The sequence below is a fragment of the Ptychodera flava genome, chromosome 7 (genome assembly GCF_041260155.1).
Source record: "Ptychodera flava strain L36383 chromosome 7, AS_Pfla_20210202, whole genome shotgun sequence".
Classification (NCBI taxonomy): domain Eukaryota; kingdom Metazoa; phylum Hemichordata; class Enteropneusta; family Ptychoderidae; genus Ptychodera; species Ptychodera flava.
In genome coordinates, this window is record NC_091934.1 from 4,338,020 (window position 1) to 4,352,880 (window position 14,861).

General features: G+C 38.2%; 1 protein-coding gene across 1 annotated transcript; it reads left to right on the forward strand.

Moving 5' to 3' along the window:
• Positions 1 to 5,724: 5,724 nt before the first annotated feature.
• On the forward strand, positions 5,725 to 11,032 carry LOC139136605 (uncharacterized). The gene has a single exon (XM_070704365.1). The coding sequence runs from the start codon at positions 5,809 to 5,811 to the stop codon at positions 9,298 to 9,300; it is 3,492 nt and encodes a 1,163-aa protein (XP_070560466.1). The 5' UTR covers positions 5,725 to 5,808; the 3' UTR covers positions 9,301 to 11,032.
• Positions 11,033 to 14,861: the final 3,829 nt, after the last annotated feature.

Sequence of the window (14,861 nt, forward strand, 5' to 3'; positions counted from 1 at the left end):
CCAAACAGGAGGGGCAAGCTGTGTCAGCTGGAACATGTGACGTGTATTTTGCACGAGTCGATTGGGGACGTAAAATGAGATTATGTGTGAAAGATAACTTTAAACAAGCCCTGGATGGGCGTACAGGTCGGGAAAAGGGTTAAATTTCAGCCAGGAATCTGAGTACCAGCGAGCTAGCCAACCAAGGAATCGAACTGCTTCTTATTATTGGAAAAATATCATCGTGTGAAATTTGATTTATCCCTCGAAATGATGTATTTCGATCTTAATAGTCAAAATTACGAAACAGCGCCAGTCTTCGAAGGCTACGCTTTACGAAACCATCAATACGTTTCACATGTATCTGAATTATGATGGAGTAATTTGAAAGCTGCATAATATATTCTGAATGTCAGAAATTGTCACTTCGTATCAAACGAAAAGATGAAAGGATACTGGTCATAAAATAAACTTTCTTTTTTCGCTATTAGATCTGATTTCGAGCCACTTCGGAGCCCCTCACCAAAGACAGCCAGAAAAGTTATCACATTTTACCGGCTGGGGGAACCTTAAAGGTGCAAGGTTTACACTAAAATACCCGCATTCCCCTTCTTACAACACATCGATTCTTGAAATATGCAAATTTCCCATGTAGCCCAAAGTCACCTCAGTAACAAATGCAACTACCAATTCAACTTATCCCAGTCTGCATAATAACTGGAAGCGATGGTCGCTGTAATGATTATCTTGGCTCGTTCTGTAGTTTTGGTCTCCGTGCTTAGGTGAGATGATAGTGACAGTGATACAGCAATTTCACTCTCGTTGTTATCTCCTGTCTCTAAGGCAGCATCAGAGAAAAACGATCGCCCTCTGACTCCCTGTCACGTGGTCAGTGATGGTTTCGTCATGAACATCGCAGCTGAGAATTCCCTGACTTGACTAATTATACTCTTGACAACGTCATATGTTCATCAAACTTACTCTCGATAAAAAGAATATCATAGGATAACTTGCTGTGAATACGATTGGAACTAATTTGGGATAGTTGGACGGTGAAGTCATGTCGAATTAGTCTGAAAATGTAACCTCGTCTACTTTTCTTTTTAAGTTACACACTTGTTTTATGAGTAATTTGTAATATTGCAACATTCAGCAATAGGGCACCTAACACTCTTGAGAAATTTGAAAAATATGAAGCTCCACTTATCCTAACTTAGTTCCAATCGTGTTTGTAAGATATTAGTGATCAGCCTTTGTTGCCTCCCGACTTCCAAGTTCATTCTACACCTAGTTCCATTCTAGTTCGATAGCTGAACTATTTCATCAAGATCTCAGGTTGTTGGCATGAAAAGATTCAGTTATTGTGATCGACACACCAGTTTTTCAAAAGCAAGTCAAAATAACACAGTCAACGCGCGATCGTATCACCATCCCAATATCGACTTTACGATGAATTTGCTTGCTGTAAAATAATCAGGCATGACATATATCTTTTTACGAGGCGAGATTATACAGCAATAACGTGTTAACTTTGTTATTAGCAAAGTGGGATACAACCACACTGACCTGAAGTGACCGCTCTGTCCGGTCAAGATCACATTGACATTCACCCTATGTATGGATGTGGCCTTTCAGAACGGATGTATGGATAAGACCGAATGTAATTGCCCATAATCTATCATTTGGAGACAAAACCGCAGGCCGAATGGTTGCACATAAGTATTGTAACAGCGGTCCGGTTTCTGAATTTTGAAACAGCTGAAGAAAGAGAAAAGTTTTCGAACATGTGACAAGAACAATGGCAGTGTTCTTGATGGAACAGTCTGATGGTGGAAACAGTGATTATAATGATGATATCAATGATGATGATGATGATGATGATGATGATGATGATGATGATGATGATGATGATGATGATGATGATGATGATGATGGGTGAAACACTTCTTTTCATGGAGGTCGAATAGATAAAAGAAAATTATATTACAGCACAAACTTGAAAACACAAAAACTACGGAAGTACAAATAGCAGAAAAAAAACTACGAAGAGGCATCAGACAAGTAAATAGAATAGAAAAAGTTATTACAAGATTTCTTAAAACTAGTCAGTGACTCAGAGTCCCTGATTTATTTGTTGAGATTGTTATATTCATCCACACCCGCAACAGACAAGGTGTTTTGATAAAGTATTGTACGTGCTTTGGGAATTTTAAGGAGGATCTGATTGGAAGAACGCAGTGATCTGGGAGGGATATAATTATTGAACACACTGGTTATATACTCAGGGGTTAGATCGTGAGTTACTTTGTAAATTTGGGCCATACGGTTAAAAGGGAGTTTTAATGAAGCTGAGTATACATTTGATAACTGAAAGAGGCGGAACAGTGTCAAGAATAAGTCTCATTGCACGTCTCTGTAGACGCTCCAATGCATAGATATTGCTATTGGAAGTAAAGCTCCAAACATTAGAACAGTAATTGATGTGTGGTGAGATGAAACTGTAATAAAATAGCTTGTGTGAGTGGAGAGGAAGAATTTTTTTGATGCGTGCCAAAAGCAACAACTTGGAATTGATTTTGCTTTCAATGGTTGAAATGTGTTCACACCAGTCTAGGTTATTAGGAATAGTGACCCCTGGTAACCTGTCTGATGAGACGCGGTCAATAGTTTTACCAGCCAAAGTGAGGTTAAACTTTTCACTGTAAATGTGCCGTGTCTTTTAGAAGTTGTGACGATCATTGATTTTGTCTTACTGGGATTTATGCAAAGTTTGTTAAGTTATGTCCAACGTGTGGCTTTCTTTCATTTTTTGCATGAATATGCACCGAAATCGTTGGCAGTTGAGGAACAACCCTGGCCAATATTAGTCATTATTCGTAGTGACATTTCAAACACACAACTGACAGTTATCTGCAAGTCACGCGACACGCAGCATTTATGATGGTGTCGTCGCATTTGTCCCTGCTAAATGTCAAGAGGGTTTGACCCAACCACCAACAGGTGCGTGGATCTAATAAAATGACTGTACCACGACCCTAAATGGAGCAAATTTCAATTCGATAAGAAAAACAGTCGAGCAACACTTACCGTTGACTGCGATTTATATATTAAAATGTATAATGAATATGATTTTCACGTCACATTTTGGACATGTGGCAGTTTGACATCCGTTGCCTGTTACCAACGGTAGTGTCTATATGATTTTAATATGACTTTGTTTCCATGATAACCAGTAATGACGCATCTATGTTGCTGACGTACTATTCAGTGCTGAAAGACCAGTTATAGACCAGTTAACCTCACCAGGACTTCTCCTTTAAAACTTTGAAAAGGGTCTACGTTTTAATTAAAAAGGGCATTTTAATGCACTCCAAAGGACTGATAGATGATATTGTAGACTACATACTGTGTGTGTGTGTGTGTGTCTCTGTGTGTGTCTGTCTGTCTGTGTATGTGTCATCGATCTCTGTGTACAGTCATCGTCTTAACAGCTGCGCTACGATGTTCACGTGAAAAGAGAGACGTTGAAAATATTTGACTGATTACTGCACAGACTGTTCCGACAGTCCAATTTTCCTGGCATTATATTGCACAAAGGCTTTGCTGATTTCATTCACCTGATGACTCGTTCTATTTCTGTGAGTCAGATACGCAACAAACATCATGTTCAATGTCAAAATCACCGAGCAGATAGATTACTGCAGAGACTGTTCCAACTGTGATAACTTGTAGATGTTCTTGAAAAACTGCATTTTGTCTAAAATATATCCCTAAAGCTCACGTTCAACTTGTCAACACAAAATGTTTGGGTTTTTGTACTAGAATTTACATGTCACCAATGATATCGCGTTACGCAATGTGTATTATCGGCAAGGTCAATAGTTTCAGTTTTAGTTAAATGCTGTTGGGATAAGCGTATGACATGTATCTTATTTATGGAATAAAATTAATGAAAATATTATTTTAAGGGCTTTGTTCGTTCAGCGATCTTATATGAACAAACTTTGAAAGCTACGGAATGACGATGTTCATCATCTGTTCGCATAAGGCGTTGCAACAAATACAGATGACTGTCTTATCGAAGGCCAGGAATATTAATTAAATTATTCCTCGGAATTGCCGCTTCTACTTTAACCAATTTTGATGTTTTTCTTTGAAATTGCGGTGACTTTATACTTCCATATTGCAATTTTATGGCATTTTTTGGTATATTTTTACAATATTTGGTTTTCCTTGGGAGCATAGAGAAAATGCTCAGAATTTACTGTCAACACTGCCTGTATATTATTGTGTACAGTTTGTAAAATCTAGACTCTGAGTCATCAGTAACAAGTAAAAAAAAAACTTTTTAAAATTGTTCGCTGCCTCTTTGCCCCAAAATTCGAGGATTAGTATTTTTTTTCTCTTGCCTTATCAAAATTTTACAATCATTGTCTTACAACAAGAATGATTTTGATTAATATCTATCTTAACAGACAGAAATTATCGCTTCGACCTAATCGCAACTTAACTGACATCATATATTATTTATCTTAGTAAGTCGGAATAATCAAAATAAAAATCAAGAATACAACTCAATAGATAAGCAGAGCATGCGCATAAAGCATCAGAAAAACATATTGTACGATGCAACTAAAACCATGTAAACATCGTCAAAATGAATTCTTATATATTAAGAAGACATTGCTCTAAGTTATCTCTCAAAGGAAAAATTCTACAACCAACAGATATCTGATATCACATCACAATTTGATAGTATAAAGGTTATTGAAAACTGGCATGTCGCGAATGCACGATATTTCTCGCAGTGTGTTGTTAATTTTTTGTTTGACAAGAAAAAAGTATCATACTTGTTCTGCTTCGTAAAAATGTTGAAATTTCTGTCAGTTGACAGAAGCCCATCCCACACTATAAGCAGATCGAACAAAGAAACAATATCTGGTAGAAACCAGAAAGTAATGCAAAGTTGGTTTTGGGCTTTAGTCATGTCTTTATCTAGAAAGAGAATCGGTGTGTCTGGGGTAAAGTTCACTAAAATGTCATGAAAAAATAGCGTATTTATCCTCCAAAGCTCGAAAAAATGATAAATTACTATGTTGACACGTCAGCATTTGGACAGGCAGCATACGGGTTTCTTCACAGTAATTGGTCAAATTTCAAATGTATTTTCATTTGTAAACAGTTTAGTGAGGCATGTGACGTAATACGGCGTTGTTCATACTCAGCATTTAATATCGATGATTGCACGCATATAAACTGAAGTGACGTCTTTTCAATAAAATATTCACTAATTTCTCGATTTCTCTTTTCGACAACAAGATTTTTTTTTCTTTCGGTCCTCTTTGCTGCCGAAGAAAATATCGGTCAATCGCTTACTAACTGTGCTTGGTATAAAACTCACACCCTATAAACTTTTAAAATGAAACAAACCCGAATGTCATTCCAACAGCAGAGAACAGGGAACTTTGAATCCCCTGAGCGATGTTGATAACCCCGATAAACTCGTCAGTTTTCTCAGTTGGAAGATAGGGAACATGTTGGAGACGTGTTGACGTCACTGTGGTCATACCATGTGTTGTAGGGATGGGTGACAGAAGTTGTGCGCAAGAACTTACAGAGTCGCTGTGTTGTTCTGCACGCGCTCTCCAGTGACACGGTAGTTTAGATATGGTGCCAATCCCATCAAATAATGGTATGGGCTGATACGATCAAAGTGGGAAGAACCACCTGTTTCTCTTTACTCTGTCGAAGATTTCGTTGTTACCGATACCATACAACAACGTTCTTCGCTATTAAGAAGTCTTTCAGACCAATGAGTTGCCAAAAGTCATGTTTTCAAAAGCGATTCGAGTCAGTGAGAGACATACCAACTCTAAGATCGGAATAATCTTATTCTGTTTAATTCTAACTCTGACCATATGTCTGGCCGCATCTGCAGAAGAATTTTATGGGGGTCACGTCGACCACAATGCTTCTGGGGACGATAATGGCGTCGAACAAGAGATAGTGAACTTCGACGAAGGTGTTCCGTCCGAAGCGTTGCTTGAAGAACCACCAATCAGAAACCCTGGCACATCCAACATATTTAAAGATTGCTGGCCAAATGTCTCCTGTAAAGGCCGCTGTGGTTTCCGCCCAGAACCACTTGTCAGAATGGAAGACCCGGACGATGTATACTTCTTGGGACAAGATCATCTCAATTGCTTCTGTGATGAAAAATGCTATACCTATGGCGACTGTTGCTATGATTATGATAACGAGTGTATACAACATGGACAATTCTACCTTAAAACAATGCAGGGTGTGAACGAAAACAATAACAACACTGCAACCAGCAACACCCAGAATTCAAATTTACCTCCATCCTATGACTTCCCCCTTGACGATATTCCTCTGGACGATATTCCCCTGGACGACACACTGTCGGACGATTCCGCGTTCCGTTGTTTAACCGTCGTCGAGTACAGTTTGAACCCACTGTGGTTAAGGAACAAATGTGGTCCAGGTTGGAGGGACAAGTACGTTGAAGACCTGTGCATCCATCCCGACTTATCTAAGGACAGCTTGTCAACGATACCTGTCAGAGCAGCAGACGGCAACACGTACAGAAATGTGTTCTGTGCTCAATGTAACCATCAACGCGACGTCGAATTTTGGCGTGCCAAGGCGTCGTGCACTGCACCTGCACCGCCCAATATCAAGGACGATCCAATCGCGTTATCACATTACATACAGTCAAAATGTACGGTTTACTTTTTGGGGCCTTCTGAAAAAGTACCTCAGATTTGCGTGCGAGCAATATCGGTGTGCGATTCCCAGTACTCAGAAGATCATATCTTGGTACGACAATGCAAATCATCCTACAACGCTGTAGTCGTGGTTCCTGGCGAATACCACCTGTCAGTTTACAAAAACACTCACTGTGCTCTCTGTAATAACATCAGCTGGTCAGATATCAAGTGTCCGGTCTGGAATGAACGTGAAACTCCGGTCGGCCCAGTGAGGGAAATCGCGCCAGAAGGGAGACTGTTAATACTGGAATCGGAATTGAATAAGACTGAATCTGTTGACCCGACTGTGACCGATAGAGTCACCAATGCAAGCACCAGAGAAGATGGCGAGACTGGCCATCCAACCCTGGACGACCTCGATGATAATAAACCACCACCTTCTGAAAGTGACAAAATGGACTCATCTGTAATGTCCTACGCTGTATTAATAAACCTTAACTTTGATGGACAAGTCACAGTCAGGTATGACTCTGAAACGGGCTACTTAGTTCCCGTGTATGCAACATGTAAGGAAGGCGAAGTGTACGACCCCTGGCGAGGACTATGCAGGGATGTCTACTGTGCCGAGGGATATCATCTTGAAGGAGTCAAATGCGTACCCTATCCGACAGGTGCATCGTACAGTCGCACACGACCCTACAATACATCGATAGAGTTCGAAACAGTGAATCTGTCATTGACTCTCACCTTCAGGTTGAACATCAATATAGACTGCATACCTGAAAGAAGAGAACTAGAACAAAGTTTTGGATCGTTTGTGTCAACAAAACTGATGAACACCACTCGCAAAGAGACTGCAAATATACATGTAGGAGTCATCGATGGAGAATTGACAAAAGTAAATGAAGCAGGTATGAACGTCACCTACAACAGTTCTTCATCGACGGCAAACTGCTCAATTTCGGATCTATCCGTCAATGGAAGGTTCATGTTTACTGTCATTTTGACCATGACGGACGTTGTGTGGGATATCAATGAAAATAATTTCAAGTGGGCCGTCCAAAAACTGACCATGCTGATCATAAACGGCGGGACAGTCACGTTTGAATACAAGGGCAACACACTTGAAGTAAGTCTGGTCCAGGTTAGTCAAAATTCTTCCAATTCAGACCCTATACAAAGTCTTGTCTCTTACAGTTGCCCTTCTGGGAACTTGAGATACTACAGTACCCCGGATGTGACAATCTTTCCTGTCGATGACAGCGTCGGTCTCTACGTCAATGCAACGAACACTACATACGAGCCCGGAACATTTCTCTTAACGTCGTATGAAGCAGCGGATGGAAACGGTACCGCCGCAAATTTCACGGCAGTCGTCTGCGAACATTTACCGTACATCGCACAAGAGAATTGCCCTCGGATTCGTTTAAATTCGTCTGAGTACATGGTCTTTCCGAACCAATCTATTGAATATGCCGGACAAATTTACGACCATAACGAATACGAATCTGTCGGCGAGGGCGTGGTAGAGATATGCATGGACCACCCTGATATGACGGAAATGTTCACTCACCTGTATGATTTCCCGCTCGCCTATACGATACTGACGGTCACATTTACGGCCATTTCGCTCGTCTTTCTCCTAGTAACCTTCGTCACTTACGCCAAGTTCAAAGAATTAAGGACTGTTCCTGGCCTTTCCATCATGAGTTTAATTACATCTTTGTTTTTCGCACAGTTGCTATTTCTAGTAGGTATTGACAGAACCGAGATTTATCAAGTTTGTGCAACAATCGCTGTACTATTGCATTACCTTTTCCTCTCCAACTTTTTCTGGATGAACATTCTAGCATATGACGTCTTCAAAACATTTGCTGTTAAGAAACCAGTGTTGAACATTCGATCCACCAAGTCACAGTTCCTCCGTTATTCAGCGTACGGATGGGGTTCACCAATTCTAATCATAGCTCCCTGTGTTGTTCTGAACTTCTGCGAATGCGTGGATTTTATTTTTGGCTATGGCTACTTCATTTGCTGGATAGCCAACCCGTATTCTCTTCTCTTCGCCTTCATTGTACCCGTAGCTATTGTCCTCATCATCAACGTCATCTTCTACTCATGCGCAGTATTCCATATGAGGGCCACCAAAAAAGAAGTTCGGAAGTCCCAGGTTCAGCGAGGTCAAAATAGCGCAGCTGTTTATATCAAGATGACTACGGTAATGGGGTTTGCATGGATTTTCGGACTCGTCGCTTGTTTTACTAATTTGGATTTTTTCTGGGTTCTTTTCATTATTTTCAATGGGCTTCAAGGTTGTTTTATAGGAATCACGTTTGTCTGCAACAAGCGTGTTTTTAATCTTTATAGAAAAAAATATCCAAAAAATTGTTTCGTAAGAATCAGGACTTTTTGTGGACAGCTATGCCAATCGAAAGAATTGAGAAGAACATCGACAGCCTCCGATGCTCCCTTGGCTGTTATTGAAGTTCAACTTAGTCAAGAAGATTATGAACGGAACGTAGCGGTACAAACTACCGCGGGAACTCACGAGAACAAAGTTGTTAACCTTGATGATGACGTGTTTGTGTAGTTCATTTGTAATTTAATGACTCTCGCCGACAACAATCTCTGACCAACTTTCCGACAAGAAACGTGCCAAGTTTGTTCAGAGAGTTTGAATATCTTGAAATTATGAATGTATAGTAAAGTAACGAGACCACAGTTTTGAGCCCGTGTAGAATTGCAGATTTGAGATCTGTGGGCAATACTTTGATAGCTATGGATTGAGATCTGTTGGCAATACTTTGGTGGCTATAGATTGAGATCTGTGGGCAATACTTTGATAGCTATAGATTGAGATCTGTTGGCAATACTTTGATAGCTATGGATTGAGATCTGTTGGCAATACTTTGATAGCTATAGATTGAGATCTGTGGGCAATACTTTGATAGCTATGGATTGAGATCTGTGGCAATACTTTGATAGCTATAGATTGAGATCTGTGGGCAATACTTTGATAGCTTTGGATTGAGATCTGTGGGCAATACTTTGATAGCTATGGATTCAAGTGAGCCCTTCATTTCGGAAAGAGATTGTTGGACATTGCAACGCACAATATCGAGAACTTTCTTCAAATGTCAGACACAGTTTTCGTCCAATTTTCTTCAAAATTGACTTAACGTACGTGTTTTGAGGTTCCTTTAGTTTCATAAATTTAAAGAAACATTATCTCATAAAATTGGGAAATCACAAATACTTAGTCTCTGAGGTTGTATAATTCCTTTTATATACCCTGATAACTTTTTACAATCTCTTTATGCCGCTGGCGGCGTTATAATATGTTTTGAAAATTTTAAATGTAAAATTTTGTGTTAAAGATATTCAACGATTTGATTTCAGGTAGCGTAATATTTTTAGATGTTTTTACACAATATTTCCAATATTGATTTCACAAATATTCATTTATATATACTTGAGAAACAATTCTCAGTGACAGTGTCTGAATTCCGCAAATATAACCTCAGCCTGATTCCAACGTTATCTCGTTAGATGGTACCGTTAAATGGCGGGATGTGTTCCTGAAAATCATTGGGTAAAGTGACGATACCATAACATGTCGTAAAACTGGATTATTTAGAAATCACTGAGATGGTTTTAGTTCTCCGATCTATTCATGGGCGATTGTACACTGTATGTTTGGGGATTTATGTCGTCGGTGTCAGGACCCCGTCTCCTTGACCGTTACTATGATCCAAAAATTCCCCAAACCACAAGATTTATGTCCCTGTGGGTAAATATCTAGGCCCTGACTTTGTTAAAAAAATTCCTTCATAATCCAAATTTAGCTGTTCACTTATAGATCATGGTAGATATCATTGAACAATTGTAACATGTGGACGTTTAAGTTGGCGTTGGATTTCTCTCCAACTGCATCAAAGTATTATGTGAGTATGGACACGAAACACAGCAAAGACTTCGCTGTACTGAAAATATTTTCTTCAACGAACATTCAAAAGAGACCTGTACAACTTTGTTTATTAATATAATGTCATGTGTTTTTTGATCTCCCACTTCATGAATTCAATTCAGTGTAAATAACTAAACATCTTTTGGATGCTTATGCTATGTATTTTAGAAAAAGTAAGAGTTTACATTAGTTTCTTTGCTTTTTATTGATGTTCTCTTAGAGTGATTTCTTTCGTTTTATTGCCAACAAGGGTCAAGTTATGTATCTAACAAGTTGAATAAAAAAGAAGGCATAACACATTGTGTTCCAGTTTTATGAAAAGTGTGTTGGGAAATATAACGATCAATTGAAAATATCTACGCTTTCATTATTCGCAAATGTTACAGCAAGCCAATAACAATGTCTCCTGGTCGGGACGATAACAGCGGTGTGTCCGTCTCTTTCCTCAGCTTTGTCGCCACCGAGATTTCTGTGTTTTGCGGCCATGCATCCTTATACAAGGAAGATGCCTGGTCCCTACCGATACTTTATTTTCGCTGTTTCATACTGATATTTTGCAGTGTGATAACAATTTAGCAAAACATTTCATCGATTTTTATTTTTCTCATAGAAATGTCATCCTTTGATTAGAAAATACGATTTGATTTCAATGTCCCTCGCATGACCCAAAATCCTAGAAAATATAGATGAATGTTGGCATGGTAACCGAGCCATATAATCACCATCGTTTCAGATTGTAAATAGGTCACTTGATTAAGCACAATCGTGTAACTGTTTGACATTCTGCCATATACGTGTGAATTGTAAGTCTGTCCCAGTGTTAAGACAAACTGATAAATTGTGATAACGATAGATTGAAATCAGTATGGCCAGGTAAATCATTGGAACACCCGCCGACAAAGAGATATATTCCCATCGAATGCCAGATATTGTGAAAACTGCTCATAAATAACAATTGCCTTGGCCTACATTCACCTTATTTACTATACGACATTGTAAATAAATGCAGTCACTTTTGGGAATTACGAAGTCTTCCACAAGATCCAGCAACAACAGCGAACAGAAGTGTTCCTGCTCACGTGACTCAGTAGCTTACAATGTCGTGCCAGGTTGTTATCCTTCAATCCAGTACAAGGTGACAATGATGTGTCCAACACCACTTCATGTAAGTTAATTTACTGGTTACAAAATAATGAGGAATTTGAGGGGCACGTCTGATGTATAAAGAAATGAATATGTTCCGAAATAAAACAACTTAAATATTCATCTTCTCTGCATTATTACCATGACTGAAATGAACAGTATATTTTGTTTGAAAAAAGAGCTACTCTACGTACTATCGATGTACACCAATGTGATGAAAGCTATCTTCAAAGCCATGAGCCACTACAATGAACATCAAGACATAAAGTCAGTTCACAAAAATATCGTCATTCGGAAAACGTTCTTAACATTATACCTTGTCTGGTCAACATACTTAATAGGCTGCGTTTAAAAAAAAGTTGACATAGGAGCTGGAGCTTCAGGGGGATTCGAAAATTCTGGGGGGTAGAAGAGGGGAGACTTTAAAGTTTTGCCCTGCCTATGAGTGACCTGAAAATATTTTGGTTCCTAACATTTTGATGTCATCCAATGGTTCTAAATTGGTAGTAATTTAACTATATATATATATATATATATATATATATATATATATATATATATATATATATATATATATATATATATATATATATATGTATGTATATATGTATGTGTATATATATATATATATATATATATATATATATATATATATATATATATATATATATATATATATATATATATATATATATATTGGTGATAATTGAATTAGAGTCCAGACTGATAGTCATTTTTCAATTATATAAATGCATGGTACACGCATATAGGCTGTGTTGCAAAGTTGCTACTGACCTGGTATGGCCTACGGACAGTGTCACTGCATACCGGCAGTGACAGTGATAGCTCTGACTCTGATGTAGTTGAAGAAACGTTTTGGTCATATGACTCTCATGACAGTGAAGCATGCTTGTACCAGGACACTAAACAGTTACCCGGGATTTTTGAATTCTGGCATATAAGAATAATCAAATATTAGAGAAAAAGGTGGGATCACCATGCTTAATTTTTTACAAAATACGATAAAAAGGCACTGTTTTTTCAAAAAAATCTCTTAAAATCAATATATAAAACCATTAATTTCAAGTTAATGCAGTGAATGAAATTTTCACATCTCATCCTACAATAACACAAAGTAAAACTTTGAACAGTAAAATTGGATTTCAGTCACGATTCCTCCACCCCCTCACCATTTTTGTGAACTCAGCCTCACTCAATAATCTTAATTGTTTGCGGTAGAAGTAATCAAACTTTTGTCGATGAAAAATAAAATAATATTTAGAACTGGTACATCGAGGGCGCTTGTTAAAACAAATCAGATTAGACATAGCCCTGCATGTAACAGAAGAAAGTAAACGTTCCAAATGACTTCGATCGTTTATAACATGTGTCATTGTAATTGTACGGTACAAAATTGCAAGTTGTATCAGTCAACTTTGGTTGTCTGAAGTCAACGACAGGTTCTTCCAAGTGCAAGTGTAAGCCGCGCTTGTGTCGTAATTTGATGAGAAATATAAGGAATACAAGACTAAAACTCGGGTAGAGACACTCAGACAGATTCACGGACCAACTGTCTCAGTGAAGGATACTCTAATGTATCGGCGGCTGGGTCGTAGCCTTGCCATGGTTCCGGCGTTTTCAATAAACCTGTTCAAGTTCTACATCACCCGTCGGTTATAGAGTCGCCTTTTATACTTATATATTTGCCAATATTTCCCATCGAATTACCAAACTTGTTTGAATATTTGAACATCTACGCATGTTGAACGATGAGCCAAAAATTGTTGTCAAATTTGGTTGAGTATAAAATCAGGTCTTTTTTCGTCAGCGCTTTTTAAATGTTACGACAAGACATGTCAAACAGTATGCGTGCCATAACATATGTAGGAGCGAGTCCATAAGTGCATCACAAGTAAAAAGTGGAAAATATTTCCGTGACGCACGAGGCGCTGTTCCAGCCGAAAATTTGCCACCTAGCTCCCGCGGTCTTTCCTTCAAACATGACGATATTAAATTGATGACTTATTGAAAGTGGCGACAGTTCACGGTTGGTTCACTGTCACAAAGATGCTTGTAATACAATGTTGGCTTTATTTTGCAATGTATAAGAATCACTCTTCAACAAACAGTCTGTTGCTGTGCTGGTTACAGGAACAGACTGAAATTCAAGCAACTCTAGTTTCCTTATAAACTAGGAAACCACGTGAAAACACCAGGTTAGTTTATGATTGGTCGAATTATAATCGCCATGTGTTGGTAAACGTGATCGATGGAATGAAATCAACATAATGTGCCTATCGATTTCGTAATTGATAGAGCACACATGTACAGAGGTATTGGGTGAACAGAACCACGAAGAACAATTAGCAAATACCATGGTTACCTTTGTAGAAGTTTTGCAGTTTATTACGATCCATCTAGACAGTTACAAATCTGTGTAATACACAATGACAGTACAGACGCATAACCATCTTTTAGAACACACGGAGATTTGTTTTACTCTTTCTCTAACAAATTCAAAACTATTATGCTGAGAAAACCAACGTGTTTTGGCTTTTCAACATTAAAAAAAAAGCAACTTAGTCACATCCACAGTTTGAACTTCAGTTAATACTTATTATGGATGTGCACTATTTTATTCGGCAATTAAACGGAAGGGATGTCGGGATAAAGTTTGTGAAATGCAAGTTTTCACATGGTTAGATTTCGACTTTTGTGATCTTATAATGAAGTTATTTTGAACCACAGTGATGTCAATGAAAACGCTAAATTCATGATTATCCATGTACAATATATTAATTAAAAGTGTAAATAAATAAATAAATAAATAAATAAAATGTATGAGCCCCGATGAAAAATACTATTTCAGTAACTCGGTCGCTCAGTAAAAGTGTAAATAAATAAATAAATAAATAAAATTATCCATTATATATTCTCTCGCGCAGCAAAACGATTAAAGTTGGGCGACGATGGAAGGTTTAAGTTTATACGATATAGCAGATAAGTTGGATTTGATTGATGAATACGAGTGTTCTTCTTTC

What these genes read in the sequence shown, in the direction of transcription:
- LOC139136605 (XM_070704365.1), top strand. Translation starts at nt 5,809, where the DNA reads ATGTTTTCAAAAGCGATTCGAGTCAGTGAGAGACATACCAACTCTAAG.